At 47.5% G+C, this 21632-nt stretch overlaps 1 protein-coding gene across 3 annotated transcripts in view; it reads left to right on the forward strand.

Moving 5' to 3' along the window:
- The window catches only part of LOC140493945 (UDP-glucuronosyltransferase 3A1-like), a 34813-nt gene extending 20891 nt beyond the window's left edge, over nt 1–13922 (forward strand). For all 3 annotated transcript variants that reach the window (XM_072592905.1, XM_072592899.1, XM_072592909.1), the window contains 4 exons: nt 6146–6680; nt 9775–10006; nt 11808–12021; nt 13457–13922. In XM_072592905.1, the coding sequence (XP_072449006.1) occupies nt 6146–6680; nt 9775–10006; nt 11808–12021; nt 13457–13730 (1255 nt within the window). In that variant the 3' untranslated portion in view covers nt 13731–13922. The remainder of the gene's footprint in view (nt 1–6145; nt 6681–9774; nt 10007–11807; nt 12022–13456) is intronic.
- The last annotated feature ends 7710 nt before the right edge of the window (nt 13923–21632 follow it).

Genomic DNA, 21632 nt, shown 5'->3' on the forward strand with positions numbered 1-21632 from the left:
ATTCTCTATAATATACACAGGGACTGCTATTCTCTATAATATACCCAGGGACTGCCATTCTCTATGCTATCCACAGGGACTGCCGTTCTCTATAATATACACAGGGACTGCTATTCTCTATAATATACCCAGGGACTGCCATTCTCTATGCTATCCACAGGGACTGCCGTTCTCTATAATATACACAGGGACTGCTATTCTCTATGCTATCCACAGGGACTGCCGTTCTCTATGCTATCCACAGGGACTGCCGTTCTCTATAATATACACAGGGACTGCTATTCTCTATAATATACACAGGGACTGCTATTCTCTATAATATGCACATGGACGGCTATTCTCTATATTATGCACAGGGACTGCTATTCTCTATATTATGCACAGGGACTGCTATTCTGTATGATATACACAGGGGCTGCTATTCTCTGTAATATACACAGGGGCTGCTATTCTCTATAATATGCACAGGGACGGCTATTCTCTATAGTGTACACAGGGACTGCAATTCTCTATAATGTGCGCTGGGACTGCTGTTCTCTATAATATACACAGGGACTGCTATTCTGTATAATATACACAGGGACAGGTATTCTCTATAGTGTACACAGGGACTGCAATTCTCTATAATATGGACAGGCACTGCTATTCTCTATAATTTACAGAGGGACTGCTATTCTCTATGATACACACAGGGACTACTGTTCTCTATAATATACGCAGGGAATGCCAATCCAGAATTCTCTATAATATACACAGGGACTGCTATTCTCTGTGATATACACAGGGACTGCTATTCTCTGTGATATACACAGGGACTGCTATTCTCTATAATATACACAGGGACAGGTATTCTCTATAATATACACAGGGACTGCTATTCGCTGTAATATACATAGGGACTGCTATTCGCGATAATATACACAGGGACTGCTATTCTCTATAATATACATAGGAACTGCTATTCTCTCTAATATACACTGGGACTGCTGTTCTCTATAATCTGCGCAGGGACAGGTATTCTCTATAATATACCGAGGGACTGCCGTTCTGTATAATACACACAGAGACTGCTGTTCTCTATAATATACGCAGGGACTGCCGTTCTGTATAATATACACAGGGACTGTTATTCCCTGCAATATACACAGGGACTACTATTCTCTACAATACACACAGGGACTGCTATTCTCTATAATATACACAGTGACTGCTATTCTCTATAATATATACAGGGACTGCTATTCTCTATAGTATATGCAGGGCCACTATGCTATTATCTATAACATACAGAGCTGTTATTTTATATAACATGCACAGGGACTGCTGTTCGATGAATATAATAGCAGGGAGGTTATGATGGAACTGTGTATAATATTAATTAGGCAGCAGTTAGAGTACTGTGTGTAGTTTCTGGTGCCCACACTATAGGAAGGATGTGATTGTACTGGGAGGGGGGTACAGAGGGGATTCACCAGGATACTGCCTGGGATGGAGCAGGTTAGTGATGAAGACAGGCTGGAGAAGCTCAGGTTGGTTTCTTTCGAGCAGAGAAGGCTGAGGGGGACCCTGATCGAGATATTACCAAGTTCCGAGAAGCATAGATAGAGTAAATACACAGAAATGCTCCTCCCTTCGCAGTGACGCCAGTAACCAGGGAGCATGACTTTAAGGGAAGGAACTGGAGGGGTGGAAGGGACTCGAGGATAAATGGTTACCCCAGAGGGTGGTGGCTATCTGGAACTGATTGTGTAAAATTTGGTTGAAGCAGAAACTGTGAAGGTATCTCAGAATGAGCGCTTCATACACTGTCGTATAAAGTCAAGTGCTGGAATTGAGATGCTTGATGGTAACACGGATATGATAGGCTGAAGGGCCTGTATTCTGTGCTGTAAGAACATGGCATGATAACGAATCTTTGTCACTCGGTGTGACGTGGATGCTTGGACCTTCCTGCTGGTTGGTTGTCTTTCTGTGTTATCTCAGTGTCAATGTTCCAGTGTGCCCCTCACTGGCAGACTGTGCTGATAATCAAAGTTAATAAGTTTGCAGATGACACCAAAATTGGAGGTGTAGTGGACAGTGAAGAGTGTTACCTCAGATTCACAACAGGATCTGGACCAGATGGGCCAATGGGCTGAGAAGTGGCAGATGGAGTTTAATTCAGATAAATGCAAGGTGCTGCATTTTGGGAAAGCAAATCTTAGCAGGACTTATACACTTAATGGTAAGGTCCTAGGGAGTGTTGCTGAACAAAGAGACCTTGGAGTGCAGGTTCATAGCTCCTTGAAAGTGGAGCTCTCCCTCAGTACTGACACACCGACAGTGCAGCACTCCCTCAGCACTGACCTTCCGACAGTCTGGCACTCCCTCAGTCCTGACACATTGATAGTGCGGCACTCACTCAGCATAGACCTTCCGACAGTACGGCACTCCCTCAGTACTGACCCTCCGACAGTGTGGCACTCCCTCAGTACTGACCCTCTGACAGTGCAGCACTCCTTCAGCACTGACCCTCCGACAGTGCGGTGCTCCCTCAGCACTGACCCTCCGACAGTGTGGCACTCCCTCAGTACTGACCCTCTGACAGTGCAGCACTCCCTCAGCACTGACCCTCCGACAGTGCAGCACTTCCTCAGTACTGACCCTCTGACAGTGCAGCACTCGCTCAGCACTGATCCTCCGATAGTGCGGCACTCCCTCAGTACTGACCCTCCGACAGTCCGCCACTCCCTCAGCACTGACCCTCTGACAGTGCAGCACTCCCTCAGCACTGACCCTCCGACAGTACGATATCCCCTCAGCACTGACCCTCCAACAGTGCGGCACTCCCTCAGCACTGACCCTCTGACAGTGCGACACTCCCTCAGTCCTGACACACCGACAGTGCGGCACTCTCTGTACTGACCCTCCGACAATGTGGCACTCCCTCTGCACTGACCCTCTGACAGTGCGGCACGACCTCTGCACTGACCCTCTGACAGTGCAGCACTCACTCAGCATTGACCTTCCGACAGGGCTGCACTCCCTCAGTACTGACCCTCTGACTGTGTAGCACTCCCTCAGCACTGATCCTCCGACAGTGCGGCACTCCCTCAGTACTGTCACACCGACAGTGCGACGCTCCCTCAGTACTGACCCTCCGACAGTGCGACGCTCCCTCAGTACTGACCCTCCGACAGTACGACACTCCCTCAGCACTGACCCTCCCACAGTATGGCACTCCCTCAGCACTGACCCTTCGACTGTGTAGCTCTCCCTCAGTACTGACCCTCCGACACTGCGGCACTCCCTCAGCACTGACCCTCCGACACTGCGGCACTCCCTCAGCACTGACCCTCCGACAGTACGACACTCCCTCAGCACTGACCCTCCCACAGTATGGCACTCCCTCAGCACTGACCCTTCGACTGTGTAGCTCTCCCTCAGTACTGACACACCGACAGTGCAGCACTCCCTCAGCACTGACCCTCCGACAGTCTGGCACTCCCTCAGTCCTGACACACCGACCAGTGCTGCACTCTCTCAGTACTGACCCTCCGACAGTGCGGCACTCCCTCTGCACTGACCCTCTGACAGTATGGCACTCACTCAGCATTGACCTTCCGACAGGGCTGCACTCCCTCAGTACTGACCCTCTGACTGTGTAGCACTCCCTCAGCACTGATCCTCCGACAGTGCGGCCCTCCCTCAGTACTGTCACACCGACAGTGCGGCACTCCCTCAGTACTGACTCTCCGACAGTGCGGCACTCACTCAGCACTGACCCTCCGACAGTGTGGCACTCCCCCAGCACTGACCCTCTGACAGTGCAGCACTCCCTCAGTACTGACCCTCCGACAGTGCGGCACTCCCTCAGTACCAACGCTCCGACAGTGCGGCACTCCCTCAGCACTGACCATCCGACAGTACGGTACTCGCTCAGCACCACCTCAGCACTGATCCTCCGACAGTGCGGCCCTCCCTCAGTACTGTCACACCGACAGTGCGGCACTCCCTCAGTACTGACTCTCCGACAGTGCGGCACTCACTCAGCACTGACCCTCCGACAGTGTGGCACTCCCCCAGCACTGACCCTCTGACAGTGCAGCACTCCCTCAGTACTGACCCTCCGACAGTGCGGCACTCCCTCAGTACCAACGCTCCGACAGTGCGGCACTCACTCAGCACTGACCCTCCGACAGTGTGGCACTCCCCCAGCACTGACCCTCTGACAGTGCAGCACTCCCTCAGTACTGACCCTCCGACAGTGCGGCACTCCCTCAGTACCAACGCTCCGACAGTGCGGCACTCCCTCAGCACGGACCCTCCGACAGTACAGCATTCCCTCAACACTGACCCTCCCACAGTGTGGCACTCGTTCAGCACTGGCCCTCCGACAGTATGGCATTCCCTCAGCACTGGCCCTCCGACAGTATGGCACTCCCTCAGCACTGACACACCGACAGTGCAGTACCCCCTCAGTACTGACACACCGACAGTGCAGTACTCCCTCAGTACTGACCCTCCGACAGTGCCCACTCATTCATCACTGACCCTCCGACAGTGCAGCACTCCCTCAGCACTGACCCTCCGACAGTGCAGCACTCCCTCAGCACTGACCCTCCGACAGTGCAGCACTCGCTCAGCACTGATCCTCCGATAGTGCGGCACTCCCTCAGTACTGACCCTCCGACAGTCCGCCACTCCCTCAGCACTGACCCTCTGACAGTGCGGCACTCCCACAGCACTGACCCTCTGACAGTGCGGCACTCCCACAGCACTGACCCTCTGACAGTGCGGCACTCCCTCAGCACTGACCCTCCGACAGTATGGCACTCACTCAGCACTGATACACCAACAGTGCGGCACTTCATCATAGACAATAGACAATAGACAATAGATGCAGGAGTAGGCCATTCTGCCCTTCGAGCCTGCACCGCCATTCAATATGATCATGGCTGATCATTCCTAATAGTATCCTGTTCCAGCCTTATCTCCATACCCCTTGACTCCACTATCTTTAAGAGCTCTATCCAATTCTTTCTTAAAAGAATCCAGAGACTGGGCCTCCACTGCCCTCTGGGGCAGAGCATTCCACACAGCCACCACTCTCTGTGTGAAGTAGTTTCTCCTCATCTCTGTCCTAAATGGTCTACCCCGTATTTTTAAGTTGTGTCCTCTGGTTCGGCACTCCCCCATCAACGGAAATATGTTCCCTCCTGCCAGAGTGTCCAATCCTTTCATAAGCCTATACGTTTCAATCAGATCCCCTCTCAGTCTTCTAAACTCAAGGGTATACAAGCCCAGTCGCTTCAGTCTTTCCGTGTAAGGCAATCCTGCCATTCCAGGAATTGACCTCGTGAACCTACGCTGCACTCCCTCAATAGCCAGAATGTCTTTCCTCAAATTTGGAGACCAGAACTGTACACAGTACTCCAGGTGTGGTCTCACCAGGGCCCTGTACAGCTGCAGAAGCACCTCTTTGCTTCTATACTCAATCCCTCTTGTTACGAAGGCCAGCATGCTATTAGCCTTCTTCACGACCTGCTGTACCTGCATGCTTGCCTTCATTGACTGGTGTACAAGAACACCCAGATCATCACTGACCCTCCGACAGTACGATACCCCCTCAGCACTGACCCTCTGACAGTGCAGCACTCACTCAGCACTGACCCTCTTGACTGTGCGGCACTCCCTCAGCATTGACCCTCTGACAGTACGACACTCCCTCAGCACTGACCCTCCCACAGTATGGCACTCCCTCAGCACTGACCCTCTGACAGTGCAGCACTCCCTCAGCACTGACCCTCCCACAGTATGGCACTCCCTCAGCACTGACCCTCTGACAGTGCAGCACTCCCTCAGCACTGACACACCGACAGTCCGGCACTCCCTCAGCACTGACAGTCTGTGTGTACTGCTGCGGGGTATTAACCTGAGATGACTATGTTGAAGTTGGCGATATGGGGCCTTGAACCTGTGATGTTGTATCTCTGGCAATATTCACACTGAACCCTGAGAGAGGTGGAGCTTGTGGAGCAGGCAGATGTTGTGGAGCAGGCAGATATCGGGAAGCAGACTGTCGGATGTGTGTTCCTCTTCCAGGGGGTTTGACTGCTCCTCTCTGCAGTCAGTGCAACTACTAATTCCCACTGTTCCCTTGCAGAGAATCTCTGCGCGCATTTCGGGATCTTATGGGCCATTTTGCTCTGCAGTGTGAGATGATCCTGAATGACACCAGCCTGATGGATTCCTTAAAGGCAGAGCAGTTTGACATTGCGCTGATTGATGCATTCAATCCCTGCTCCTTGCTGGTGGCGGAAAAGCTCCATGTCCACTTTGTGTCTGTCCACGCGGGCAACTTTGTGAATTGGTATCTGGCCGATCTCCCGAGTCCTGTGTCGTACATTCCTGCATCACGCTCCATGCTGACTGATCAGATGGGATTCTGGGAGAGAGTGAAGAATTCCGCCATGTTCCTGGGCGCTTGGCTCACAGAGAGAATACTGTTCACTCAGTTTGATCAGGTGATCAGGACATGCTTCCCAGTGGGATCACAGCCCACCCTCTCAGAGCTGTACCTGAAAGCTGAGCTATCAATCTATAACACTGATTTCACCATGGATTTCCCAAGGCCACTGCTTCCGAATATGGTGTATGTTGGAGGGTTGCTTTCAAAACCAGCTAAACCACTCCCCCAGGTAGGTGCGGCCATTACTCTCTTTCTGATTGATGCTCTCTCATTGCCTGTTCTCTCTGTCCAATCTTTCTGTCTATTCACCTGCATTTTACAGCATAGCAAGAGTCCATTCAGCCCATAATGCTTATGGTGGTTCTCCAAATCAGCATCTCACTGAATATTATTGTACTTGTAAGACTGCATTTATTCCTTTTTCAAATAATTGTCTACTTTCCTCTTGAAATTCTGTCTCCCCCCACACTCTCGAAGGCAGTACATCCCAGACCCTAACCCCTCGAGTGAACCACCCCCTCCCCCCACACTCTCAGACAGTTCATTCCAGACCCTAACCCCTCGCTGCGAGAAAACTATTTTTCTTATTCACACTTGCTTCATTTGCAGATCACTTTTAGTCTGTGCCATCTCATTCTTGCTCATTTTCTGAGTGGAAACAGCTTCTCCCGATCTGCTCTGTCCAGCCCTGTCATGGTGTTGAAAACCTCCATCAAATCTCCCTCTCAGCCTCCTCTCTCCGAGGGGAACAGTCCCATCTCCTTCAATCGATCCTCATCACTGAAGTTTCTCATTCCTGGAACCATTCCTGTAAACCACCCCCACACTCTCTCCGATGCACTCATATCTTCCCTATAACGTGGCCCCCACAACTGTCCCCAATCCTCCAGCTGGGGTCAAACAGGGTCTTGTCCAAGTTCCCTATCACCTCCTCGCTCTTGTACTCTCTGGCCCTATTAATAAAGCTGAGGACACTGTGTGCTTTATTCCCTGTTCTCTCCATCTGTCCTGCCCCCTTCAATGATCTGTGCACATACACACCCAGCTCCCCCTGCCCCTGCCCCCCCTTTAGAATTGTACCCCCTTTTTTATATTGTCTCTCAGTGTTCTTCCAACCAAAGAGCATCACCTCACACTTCTCTGCATTGACCCTCATCTGCCACCTATCCACCCCCTCCACCGACTTGTCAGTGTCCTTTGGGAGTTCCACACTGCCCCCCCCTCACAGTTCACAATCCTTCCAGGTTCAGTGTCAGCTACAAACATGGAGATTTTCCCCTGCACAGCAAGATCCCGATCATTAATACTGATCAGGAAAAGCCAGGGTCCCAAAACCACCCCCTGGGGAACTCCAGCACAAACCCTCCTCCAGCCTGAACAATATCCATTGACCATTCCTCTCTGTTCCCTTTCACTCGGCCAGTTTTGTATCCACGCTGCTGCTGTCCCTTTTATTCCACGATCTAGAACTTTCCTCACAAGCCTTTTGGGTGGCACTGTACCAAACACCTTCGGGAAATCCATGAGGGAGACAAATGGTGTTTTTGCTAGATTGTTAATCCAGAGAGCAAGGGAATTCCCTGGCCATGTGTTAAAATCCCACTGTGGCAGATGACGGAATTTCGAACCAATTTCAAAAAGAATTCCAATTCCAAGCCAAATGAATCATTAAAACCATTGGTTTTGTTATAAAATTTATCCCTAATGCCCTTGAGAGAACGAAACTGCTATCCTTACCTGGTCTGGCCTACATGTGACTCCAGACCCACTGTAATGTGGGTGACTCTGAAATGGCCTGAGTGAAACACCATTGTTTCAATCGCTGTGGAGTCCGAACAAAGAATGAAATTGGACACATAGATCTCCTACCTTCAATCTAGAGTTATACTAAACGGGACAGGCTTTGAACGACAATTCAAGACTGACCCTGAGAACATTCTGGCAATCGTACTGAAGAGTTCTGCTCCAGAGCTTGTCACTCCCCCAGCTAAGTTGTTCCAGTACAGTTACAACACTGACATTGAGCTGACAATGTGGAAATTTGCTCGGGTTTGTTCTGTACATAAAAAGCAGCACAAATCTGACTCGCAAAATCTCTGCCATGTATTATGGTTTTATCCACTTTCCTGTCCTTTCCCCTGATACCCTGAGTAATCAAGAAACTCAGCCTTAAATATACACAAGGACTCTGCCCCACAGCTCTCTGTAACAAAGAGCTACAAAGACTCATACCCTCTGAGAGAAAGGATCCATCCCCATCTCAGTCTGAAATTGATGCCTGTTTATTCCGAGACTGTACCCTCTGGTCCTAGACTCCCATGAGGGGAAGCATGTCCTCACCATTGACTCTGACAAACCCCTTAGGAATCCTGGATGTTTTAATGAGATCACCTCTCATTCGTCTAAATTCCAGGAAGTAGAGTCTCAACCTGTTTAACCTTTGCTCTTGAGACAGTCTCCCCATACCAGGGATCGTCCAGGTGAACCTCCTCTTAACAAAGCAAACCAGACATGCAGATCAGCCATGATCCTATTGAATGGTAGAACTGGCTGCTGGGTGAAATGGGCCTATTCCTCTTGGTCTGAATCACTGTCCCTTGATATTCAATGGTCTTATCATCCCTGACCTATCCCGATTGACAAGAAACTGAACAGGATTTGTCACAGCAGCTACAAGAGCAGGTCAGAGGCTGGGAATGCTGCGGCAAGTAACTCACCTCCTGACTCTCCAAACCTTGTCCACCTTGTCAACTCAGGAGTGTGATGGGACACTCCCCACTTGCCCTGGGTGGGGGCAGCTCCAACAACATTCAAGAAGCTCAACACCATCCAGGACAAAACAACCGCTTGATTGGCGCCACAACCACAAACATCCCCTCCCTCCCCCACCGAGCAGCAATGTGTACTAGCTACAAGATACACTGCAGAAATTCACCAAAATTCTCAGACAGCACCTTCCAAACTCACCACCACTTCCATCTAGAAGGACAAGAGCAGCAGATACATGGGAACACCACCCCCTGCAAGTTCCCCTCCAAGCCCCTCACCATCCTGACTTGGAAATATATCGCCGTTCCTTCAGTGTCCCGGGGTCAGAATCCTGGAATTCCCTCCCTCAGGGCATTGTGGGTCACCCTACAGCACATGGACTGCAGCGGGTCAGGAAGGCAGCTCACCCCCACCTTCACAAGGGGCAACTAGGGACTGGCAATAAATACTGCGCCCAGCCAGTGACGCCCACATTCTACAACTGAATAAAGCAACATGCTAATAAAGCTCAATTTTCACTTGGCATTTTTGGTGTTGACTTTTGCTCTCATTAGGAGCTGGAAGATATTATATCGACGGTGGGTGACGAAGGCTTTGTGATGGTGACCTTCGGGTCGATGCTTGCCTCTGTCACCCAGCAGGTGGTGCTGGAGGAGCTCAATGCTGCTTTCTCCCGGATCCCACAGCTGGTTATCTGGAGGCATCTACACAGTCGCTGGCCAAGTGAAGTCCTTCCTGCTCCTAATGTCAAGCTGGTGGATTGGCTGCCTCAGAATGACCTGCTCGGTGAGATATTGCAATCAGAGTCCAGTCCATACAGGGCTTCTTGGCTAAAATTTATTATTATTGTTGTTTTGGTTGGGGAACAAATTACATCTAGGAAGCTTGGAGATGGCAAAGTAACGTTTCTTCTAATGGTTGTTTCTTAAGATGTATTTGAAGGCCTTTTCAAGGACTTTTTTTGTCAGTAACTCCTTTTTAGATGATGTGGTCATGCAGTGACTGTATGTTCTGTCTGTCTGTTGGTCTTGGACAATCACAGACACAGTCAATAACCTCAATAATGACCATCTCTCCATTCTCCATTCTATGTGTCAAAGGATGCATTTTACACACAACACTCCCAAATTGGGGTGACGTTCAGCTCATCACCTCAGGCTACACTGGAGCTGGGACCCAGTAAGACTGACACACACTCTCGCCTCTGGGTGACATACTGCAGAGCTGAGGGTGAAGGGAGGGAAACGTAACCACCTTCAGGGGTCTGTGGACAAACACCCCAAGATCCCTCTGTTCCTCTGAGATTCCTGCTGTCCTGTCATTCACTGAGTATTCCCTTGTCTTGTTCCTTCTTCCAAAGTGTATCCCCTCCCATTTCTCAGGGTTTAATTCCTCCTGTAATCTAACACCTTCCTCCTCACTGCCAACCACCCGGCCAATCTTTGTGTCATCCACAAACTTCCTTCCCATCCCTCCCACATTCCCATCTCCATTGTTGATGAAGATCACAAACAATAAGGGACCCAGCAGTGATCCCTGTGGGGCACCACTACACCCCGGGCTCCAGTCACACAAACAGCCTCCTGCCACCACCCTCTGTCTCCTGACACTAAACCAGCTTTGGATCCATCTTACCAAGTGACCCTGGATGCCATGAGCTTTTACCTTCTGTATCCATTTCCCGTGTGAGACCTTGTCAAAGGCCTTGCTGAGATCCAGATAAACTACATCAACTGCCCTCCCCCCACCTACACACTTGGTCACCTCCTCAAAACACTCCACCAGATTTGTCAGACGTGACCTCCCTCTGACAAAGCCACACTGACTATTCCTGATCAAGCCTTACCTCCCCAAAGGGACATTAATTCTTTCCTTCAGAAATTTGCCCAATAGTTTCCCTAACATTTTTCTGTAATTCCTTGATTGGTCCTCACCACCCTCTCTGTAAAATGGAACCACATTAGCTATTCTCCAGTCCTCTGGCTTCTCCCCTTCAGCCAGAGGGGAATTAAACATTTGGGTCAGGGTCCCTGTAACTTCTTCTCTCATCACTCACAGCTGCTTGGGATACACCCATCCAGACCTGAGGATTTATCTGCAGTTAAACCCACCGAAACCTCCAAAACCTCCTCAGTGCTGGGGTCCCACTGCTCAAGAACTGCACATTCTGTTTTCCCAAAGTCCAAATCTATATCCTGCCCCATGAGGAAGGCCAGATGTGAAGGATTTATTTCCACTTTACCAGTATCCTCCAGCTCTGTGAACAGAATTCTCCCGAATGTAGGAACAAATTCCTGCAGATGCTGGAATCTGTCCTGAAAACAACAAATTCTGGAGATGACAGTGGGTCAGACAGCTTCATGGAGAGAGAGAGAGCAAGTTAACGGTTCCTGATGGCTGTTCATCAGAGCTAACATGACATTCCACCAGCTCTGACCTCCAGCATTTTTTTGTTTTCAGTTCTGCCCCTTAGTGAGTATTGAGTTGAGAATGAAAGATGTGCCAATGGAGTTGGAAAGTCCCTTTGTGATACAGTAACAATGGACTGCTTTCAAACAATGTGATGTTCACTCTTTGTGTGTGCTAGGTCACCCTAAGGTTCGTCTCTTGGTGACCCACGGTGGTCTGAACAGTCTGATGGAAGCAGTTTACCATGGGGTGCCAGTGATTGGAATCCCACTGTTTGGAGATCAGTTCGATAACATGGTGAGAGTAGAAGCAAAGGGCTTTGGTTTGACCGTCCAAGTCAACCAGCTGCAGGCACTAAGCAATGCCATAGCAACGGTTACAGGAGACAAGAGGTATGTACCACTTTGTAAGAGTGCATTGAAGCTTCATGTGTACATCGCTCCTGTAATTGTCTGCCCAAAGAGCTGCACTGTGAACCAGAGAGGCTCTGGGATTGTGTTCTCTGTGTTACTTAGTTGCTGTATCAGTATTCCACATCCATGAGGGTGCTGGAAGGTTTGAGTTATAAGGAGAGGTTGGGCAGGCTGGGAGTGTCAGAAACTGAGGGGTGACCTCATAGAGGTCCAGAAAAGAATTAGAGGTATAAAGAAGGTAAATAGCTGACATCGTTTCCCCCTGCTAGGGACGTGGATGGGATTGGTATGGACCAAATGCAGGCATTTAATTGTGAAAGCTGGGCAGCATGGGCTAGTTGGGCCGAAGGGCCTGTTTCCGTGCTGTTGAGCTCTACAATTCCATCTGGCAGTTCTTTGCTTACTATGGGACATGGAGATTAAGGTGGATCACTCATCCCTTCTGGCCTAGACACAGTGGATCAAGTGATGCTCTTCCAAAGCCCAAATTTTGAGCTGATTAATTTGGGCAGTGTTTAGTTCTGTGTTTCAGACACTCTTCTACCTCTAATCAGTCGAGTCAGCATCCTCTACCTCAGGAGTTGGTGATCACTGCTCTCCAGCTGGGAATGTGGCTTTAGCAGCAATGACCATGGATGAGGTTTTCTCTCAGGTTTCAAGTGTCCCATAGACCCAGGTGGACAGAGAGAGAGAGAGAGAGACAGACAGACAGACAGACAGAGAGAGAGTGTGTGAGAGAGAGAGGGAGACAGGGAGAGAGTGTGTGTGAGAGACAGAGAGAGAGAGAGAGGGAGACAGGGAGAGAGACAGAATTGAATGATTTGAATTGAATTTATTGTCACGTGTACCGAGGCACAGTGAAAAGCTTTGTCTTGTGAGCAACACAGGCAGATCACAGAGTTAAGTGGCATAGATAGTAAATAATAGGTAAACAGCAGCAAAAACAACACAGGTACAGGCAAATGGTAAGAGTTTGTGAGTCCATTCAGTATCCAAGGGTAGAGGTTGTAGAAAGACATTGCCAGGGTGGGATGGATCTTTGAGAATGCTGGCGGCCTTTCCTTGACAGTGGGCCTGGGAGATGGATTCTATAGATGGGAGGTTGGCCTTTGTGATTGTCTGGGCCGAGGTCACCACTCTCTGTAACCGTCTCCGATCTTGAATGTTACAGTTGCCATACCAGGTAGTGATACATCCAGACAGAATGCTCTCGATGGCGCACCTATAAAAGAGAGAGAGAGATAGAGAGAGACACACAGAGGGAGAGAAAGACAGACAGAGAGACACACAGAGGGAGAGAAACAGACACAGAGAGAGACAGAGACAGACAGACAGACAGACAGACAAAGAGATAAATAGTTTTTTTTAGTTTCAATAGTGGAAGAAAATGGAATAATGTTTTTCTTTCCATCAGGTACAAGGATTCAGCAATGACTCTAAGTCACTTGCATCGCTCACACCCATTCCCCCCTCGCCAACGCTTGCTGCGATGGGTGGAATATATTGTGGAGCACGGAGGGAGTCACCTTCGAACATATGGCTTACAGCAACCCTGGTACCAGCGCTACCTCCTCGATGTCATTCTGTTCTCCCTGGTGATGGTTTCGATGATGATTTACATTGTAATCAAGTTGCTGAAGTTTGCAGTGGGTTGTCTGCGCAGTGGAGGGAAATCAAAAGTAGCTTGAAGTGACTTGATCACTGACCAATGAACTCCAATACCTGTTCAGAATCTTGGAACAAAATTTTAATTTCTTTTTGATGGTATTTTATCGTGCATTGTGATCATGTAAGGAAACTGTAATGAACTATGTTTAATTTTTGTGGTATGGCTGATTAAAATGTGAATTCCTTACCCAGGAACACTCAGTGGATTGTAATACCTGACTCTGTTTCAATTTGGGGAGGTGGACAACTTGGGGAGGTGAACAACTTGGGGAGGTGGACAATTTGGGGAGGTGAACAATTTGGGGAGGTGGACAATTTGAAAGTTTTTTGGGAAATGCATAAACTGACCTGAGAATTGTTAAAACACGGAGTACCCCTCGTTACTAAAACCCAAACACCCAGAAAAGTTCACCTCAACTCATAATCTGTTCAAATATGAGTGACAGGGAACTTGGCAAATTCCACTATTTAAAGAAAATAACATCAATTTATTTTTTAGCTCTAAAAGTGAACATTAAGCAACTATCCACAACTCTAAGCTCCCCCTTCCTCTTAACTGCTTCCTATCTGCCTCCAACTCTATAACAACATGCTGTTCCAATTAGACACTTATTAAAATTGTACCAACTTAATTTCAAAGCCACACAGCCGCTGTCCCCTTCTGTGTCTTCCTTCTTCCAGCTGAAGATCTCCCTGGCTCGTCTTCTTTATTTTTACAGCGAGTATGTTCCATATGAAAAGGTGCCCTTTGATAGAGAGCATTCCCTAATTTCTTGGGTCTCTCTTGGTGGTTGCTCTGTCTCCGATTTTCAAACGCCTGCACCTTTATATCCCCAACATTGGATTCTCTCATTTGTTTGATTTTGGCAAAACAGTAAACGCTAAAACTGGTGCAGTAGTTAATACTGCTTTTAAATTCTCAAATGCCTCCTGGCATTGTTCTGTCTAATGAAACTTTGTGTTTGTCTTTAGTAAATCTGTTAGCAGTGCTGCCACGCTGCTGAAGCTTGGAACAAACTCCCGGTAGAATCTAAGTAGTCCCAAAAATTAAAGCACCTCTTTCTTCGAGGATGGTTGTGGATATTCCTCGATGGCCTTAGTCTTTGCATTCCTTGGGGTCAACCTTCCATGACCAATGTTATGTCCAAAGAACATCTCCTCTGCCTTCACGAATTCTGTTTTCTTTAAGTTTATTACCAGTTTTTCTGTCGTAATTGTTCAAAGAGCTCTGCCAGCTGTACCATGTGATCTTTCCATGACTCGCTAAAGGTCACTACATCATCCAGATAAACTGCACAATTTGTTAATCTGGCCACAACTCTGTTCATGAGTATTTGGAATGTGGCTGGTGCATTCTTCATTCCAAAGGACATCTCTTTGAATTGATATAGCCCATTGAGGTTACAAACGCAGAAGCTACTTTTGCTTTCTCTAATAAAGGAACCTGCCAGTAACCATGCAGTCAGTCCAACTTCGTGATGTAAGTGGCTGGACCAACCTTCTCTATACAGTCTTCCAATCTTGGTATTGAATAGGAGTCTGAGTTTGTTACGGCATTGACTTTCTGATAGTCCACACAAAATTGTTGAGTCCCGTCAGGTTCAGGAACGAACATGATTGCCAAACTCCACTCGCTCTGACTCAGTTTGATGATATCTTCATTCAGCATCACATCCACTTCCTTCTGGAGCATGTGGCTATGACAGAGGAGGAAGTGCTGGATGTCTTGAAACAGTTAAAGGTGGATAAATCCCCAGGACCTGATCAGGTGTACCCAAGAACTCTGTGGGAAGCTAGAGAAGTGATTGCTGGGCCTCTTGCTGAGATATTTGTATCATCAATAGTCACAGTTGAAGTGCTGGAAGACTGGAGGTTGGCAAACGTGGTGCCACTGTTTAAGAAGGGCGGTAAGGACAAGCCAGGGAACTATAGACCAGTGAGCCTGACCTTGGTGGTGGGCAAGTTGTTGGAGGGGATCCTGAGGGACAGGATGTACATGTATTTGGAAAGGCAAGGACTGATTCGGGATAGTCAACATGGCTTTGTGTGTGGGAAATCATGTCTCACAAACTTGATTGAGTCTTTTGATGAAGTAACAAAAAAGATTGATGAGGGCAGAGCAGTAGATGTGATCTATATGGACTTCAGTAAGGCGTTCAACAAGGTTCCCATGGGAGACTGGTTAGCAAGGTTAGATCTCATGGAATACAGGGAGAACTAGCCATTTGGATAAAGAACTAACTCAAAGGTAGAAGACAGAGGGTGGTGGTGGAGGGTTGTTTTTCAGACTGGAGGGCTGTGACCAGTGGAGTGCCACAAGGATCGGTGCTGGGTCCTCTACTTTTTGTCATTTACATAAATGATTTGGATGCGAGCATAAAAGGTACAGTTAGTAAGTTTGCAGATGACATCAAAATTGGAGGTGTAGTGGACAGCGAAGAGGGTTACCTCAGATTACAACAGGATCTGGACCAGATGGGCCAATGGGCTGAGAAGTGGCAGATGGAGTTTAATTCAGATAAATACGAGGTGCTGCATTTTGGGAAAGCAAATCTTAGCAGGACTTATACATTTAATGGTAAAGTCCTAGGGAGTGTTGCTGAACAAAGAGACCTTGGAGTGCAGGTTCATAGCTCCTTGAAAGTGGAGTTGCAGGTAGCTAGGATAGTGAAGAAGGCGTTTGGTATGTTTTCCTTTATTGGTCAGAGTATTGAGTACAGGAGTTGGGAGGTCATGTTTCGGCTGTACAGGACATTGGTTAGCCTATTGTTGGAATATTGTGTGCAATTCTGGTCTCCTTCCTATCGGAAAGATGTTGAGAAACTTGAAAGGGTTCAGAAAGGATTTACAAGGATGTTGCCAGGGTTGGAGGATCTGAGCTACAGGGAGAGGCTGAACAGGCTGGGGCTGTTTTCCCTGTAGCGTCGGAGGCTGAGTAGTGACCTTATAGAGGTTTACAAAATTATGAGGGGCATGGATAGGATAAATAGGCAAAGTCTTTTCCCTGGGGTGGGTGATTCCAGAACGAGAGGGCATAGGTTTAGGGTGAGAGGGGAAAGATATAAAAGAGACCTAAGGGGCAACGTTTTCACGCAGAGGGTGGTACGTGTATGGAATGAGCTGCCAGAGGATGTGGTGGAGGCTGGTACAATTGCAACATTTAAGAGACATTTGGATGGGTATATGAATAGGAAGGTTTTGGAGGGATATGGGCCGGGTGCTGGCAGGTGGGACTAGATTGGGTTGGCATGGACGGCTTGGACCGAAGGGACTGTTTCCATGCTGTACATCTCTATGACTCTATGACTCTTTGACAGTATTACAGTGGCAGAAAGGATGTTTGAGGACTCGTCTACCTGAGGTAGTTGGGCTAAGATTAGAAACAGGGAAGGAGAGGTCACCCTATTGGGAGTTTTCTATAGGCCTCCGGATAGTTCCAGAGATGTAGAGGAAAGGATAGCACAGATGATTCCGGATAGGAGCGAAAGTAACAGGGTAGTTGTTATGGGGGCTTTGGTGAGCACTTTGGTGATAGGGACCACAATTCAGTTCTGTTTACTTTATCGATGGAAAGGGATAGGTATATACTGCAGGGCAAGAGTTACAGCTGGGGGAAAGGCAATTGTGATTAGGCAGGATTTAAGATGCATAGGCTGGGGAAGGAGACTGCAGAGGATGGGCACAATTGAAATATGGAGCTTATACAAGGAACAAATACTGTGTGTCCTTGATAAGTATGTCCCTGTCAGGCAGGGAGGGAGTGGTCCAGTGAGGGAACCATGGTTTACTAAGGAAGTTGAATTTCTCTTCAAGAGGAAGAAGAAGGTTTATGTTACGATGAAGGGCGCTTGAGAGTTACAAGTTAGTTCGGAAAGACCTAAAGAGAGATCTAAGAAGAGACAGGAGGGGAGATGGGAAGTTGTTGGCGGATAGGATCAAGAAATAGCCTAAGGCTATCAATAGGCATATCAGGAATAAAAGAATGACGAGAGTAAGATTAGGGCCAGTTAAGGACAGTAGTGGGAAGTTGTGTGTGGAGTCAGAGGAGATAGGAGAAGTGCTAAATGAATACTTTTCGTCAGTATTCATTGGGCGGCACGGTGGCACAATGGTTAGCACTGCTGCCTCACAGCGCCAGAGACCTGGGTTCAATTCCCACCTCAGGCGACTGACTGTGTGGAGTTTGCACATTCTCCCCGTGTCTGTGTGGGTTCCTCTGGATGCTCCGGTTTCCTCCCACAGTCCGAAGATGTGCAGGTTAGGGTGGATTGGCCATGCTAAATTGCCCGTAGTGTTAGGTAAAGGGTAAATGTAGGGGTATGGGTGGGTTACACTTCAGCGGGTCGGTGTGGACTTGTTGGGCCGAAGGGCCTGTTTCCACACTGTAATCTAATCTAATCTAATCTATTCACACGGAAAAAGACAATTTGGTCGAGGACGATACTGAGATAATGGCTACCTGATTGGATGGAATTGAGGTTCACAAGGAGGAAGTGTCAGCAATTCTGGAAAGTGTGAAAATAGATAAGTCCCCTGGGCCGGATGGGATTTATCCTAGGATTCTCTGAGAAGCCAGGGAGGAGATTGCCAAGCCTTTGGCTTTGATCCTTATGTTGTCATTGTCTACAGGAATAGTGCCAGAAGACTGGAAGATAGCAAATGTGGTTCCCCTGTTCAATAAGGAAGGTAGAGACAATCCTGGTAATTATAGACCAGTGAGCCTTACTTCGGTTGTGGGTAAAGTGTTGGAAAAGGTTATAAGAGATAGGATTTATAATCATCTACAGAAGAATCAGTTGATTAGGGATAGTCAGCACGGTTTTGTGAAGGGTAGGTCGTGCCTCATAAACCTTATTGAGTTCTTTGAGAAGGTGACCAAACAGGTAGATGAGAGTAAACCGGTTGATGTGGTATATATGGATTTCAACAAGGCATTTGATAAGGTTCCCCACAGTAGGCTATTGTACAAAATGCGGAGGAATGGGATTGAGGGTGATTTAACGGTTTGGATCAGAAATTAGCTAACTGAAAGAAGACAGAGAGTGGTGGTTGATGGGAAATGTTCATCCTGGAGCTCAGTTACTAGTGGTGTACCACAAGGATCTGTTCTGGTCCACTGCTGTTTGTCATTTTCATAAATGACCTGGATGAGGGCATAGCAGGATGGGTTAGTAAATTTGCAGTTGACGCTAAGTTCGGTGGAGTTGTGGATCATGTTGAAGGATGTTGTAGGTTACAGAGGGACATAGATAAGCTACGGAGCTGGGCTGAGAGTTGGCAAATGGAGTTTAATGCAGAAAAGTGTGAGATGATTCACTTTGGAAGGAGTAACAGGAATGTAGAGTACTGTGCAAATAGTAGTGTGGATAAGCAGAGAGATCTTGGTGTCCATGTACATAGATCCCTGAAAGTTGCCACCCAGGTTGATAGGGTTGTTAAGAAGACATACAGTGTGTTAGCTTTTATTGATAGAGGGATTGAGTTTCGGAGCTAAGAGGTCATGCTGCAGCTGTACAAAATTCTGGTGTGGCCGCACTTGGAGTATTGTGTACAGTTCTGATCACCACATTATAAGAAGGATGTGGAAGCTTTGGAAAGGGTGCAGAGGAGATTTACCAGGATGTTGCCTGGTATGGAGGGAAGGTCTTATAAGGAAAGGCTGAGGGACTTGAGACTGTTTTCATTTGAGAGAAGAAGGTTGAGAGGTGTTAGATAAGGTGGACAGTGAGAGCCTTTTTCCTCGGATAGCTAGCACCATGGGACATAGCTTTAAATTGACGGGTGACAAGATATAGGGCAAATGTCAGAGGCATTTTCTTTACTCAGAGAATGGACTGCCTGCAACAGTAGTAGACTCGCCAACTTTAAGAGGATTTAAATGGTCATTGGATAAATGTATGGATGAAAATGGAGTAGTGTAGATTAGAGAGGCTTCAGATTGGTTCCACAGGGCAGCGCAACATCAAGGGCTGAAGGGCCTGTACTGTGCTGTAATGTTCAATATTCTAAATCTGTAGGGGTGTTGTTTTATTGGAACAGCATTCCCTACTTCCACCTCATGCACAATAGTATTAGTCCTCCCCATCTTATTCCTGCATATGTCCTTGTACTGCTGCAACAAACCTTTCAGCTGGGTTCTTTAGTCCTGAGACAGACAGTTCACTAACCTACTGGATTAGTTTTTACCTAGTTCACTAACCTAGCCCACTCCTCAAAGACTTCCTCATTATTTAATGTATTTTGAGGCACATCAAACTCCATGACATCTGGATTTGATTCCTCACTCTGTGGGACAGTAACTAACACCCGTTTCTCCAGTTCCCTGTCTCTAAGGTTTCAACATATCCACAAGACATACCTGATAGGGTTTCTTTCCATCCGACATCTTTACCAGACAGTCTTTCTCAATTTGATTGGTTCCAAGACAGGTTTAGTGGTCCCTATCTCCTACCACTCATAACAACACTAATATGTCATCCCCCTGGGAAAACACCTGAATTTTATAGTTCTTAATCTGCCAAATTCTTCATTCTATACTGTGCCCTTTTCAGGTGCGGTTTAGCTAACTCACTTACCTGATTTAATCTCTCCCTCACCTCAGATACATAATCCAAATGTGAGATCTCAGACTTCAGTCCCGTCAATTTCTCTTTAATTAATTTCAAGGGGCCTCTCACTTCATGGCCGAATATTAATTCAAAGGGAATAAACTGAGTCAATTCATTTGGGGCATCTCTAATGGCAAACAATATGAATGAGATACCTTTACCCCAGTCATTCGAATAATCCTGACACTACGCTCTTAACATGGTCTTCAGGGTCTGATGCCACCTTACCAGAGCTCCCTGGGATTCAGGACGGTACTCCCCTGATTTAAAGTGCTCTATGCCTGAGTTATCCATGACTTCCTTAAACAACCTGCCAGTACAATTAGACCCTTGGTCTGACTGAATCTCTCTGGATAGCCCAAACTGCATAAAAAAAAGTCTAACTTCTCCACACATAGTCTACAAACAAACCAACGGCACACCCATGGATGGGATCTCCGCTATCAGGATTCATAGCAGAAGCGGTAATGCAAAGACTAGAACAAACAGCCCTACCAACCATCAAACCAAAAATCTGGGTCCGCTACATAGATGCCACATTTGTCATCACAAAACAAAACAAGATAGAAGAGACATTTAACATAATCAACAACACCCTCACAGGCATAATGTTCACCAAGGAGGAAGAAACCGACAACAAACTCACATTCCTGGACGTCACAGTCGAATGAAAGGACAACGGAGAACTACAAACCTGCATATACAGAAAACTGACAAACACTGACCAAATACTTAACTACACCAGCAACCATCCCAACACACACAAACGAAGCTGTATCAGAACTATTCCAACGTGCCACCACACACTGCAGCACAGACGAACTTCGGAAAACAGAGGAGAACCACCTATATAACGTATTCAAGAAGAACGGATACTCAAAAAATACAGTCCGCAGATTCCCCAGGAACAAACCATGACAAGCAGACCTAACACAGCCAGAAACCCTAACCACCTTACCATACATCAAAGAAGTTTCAGAAATGACAGCCAGACTACTGAGACCCCTCAGAATCCTAGTAGCACACAAACCCACCAACACACTCAAACAAAAACTAACAAATTTAAAAGACCCAGTACAACCCATGGACAAAACCAACGTCATCTATAAAATTCCATGCAAGGACTGCCACAGACACTACGTAGGACAAACAGGAAGAAAGTTAGCCACCAGGATACACAAACATCAGCTAGTCACAAAAAGACACGACCCCCTCTCCCTCATAGCCCTACACACGGATGAAAAAAACCACCATTTCGACTGGGACAACACATCTATCCTGGGACAGGCTAAGCAAAGACATGCCAGAGAATTC

Source organism: Chiloscyllium punctatum, chromosome 2 (assembly GCF_047496795.1).
Source record: "Chiloscyllium punctatum isolate Juve2018m chromosome 2, sChiPun1.3, whole genome shotgun sequence".
Classification (NCBI taxonomy): domain Eukaryota; kingdom Metazoa; phylum Chordata; class Chondrichthyes; order Orectolobiformes; family Hemiscylliidae; genus Chiloscyllium; species Chiloscyllium punctatum.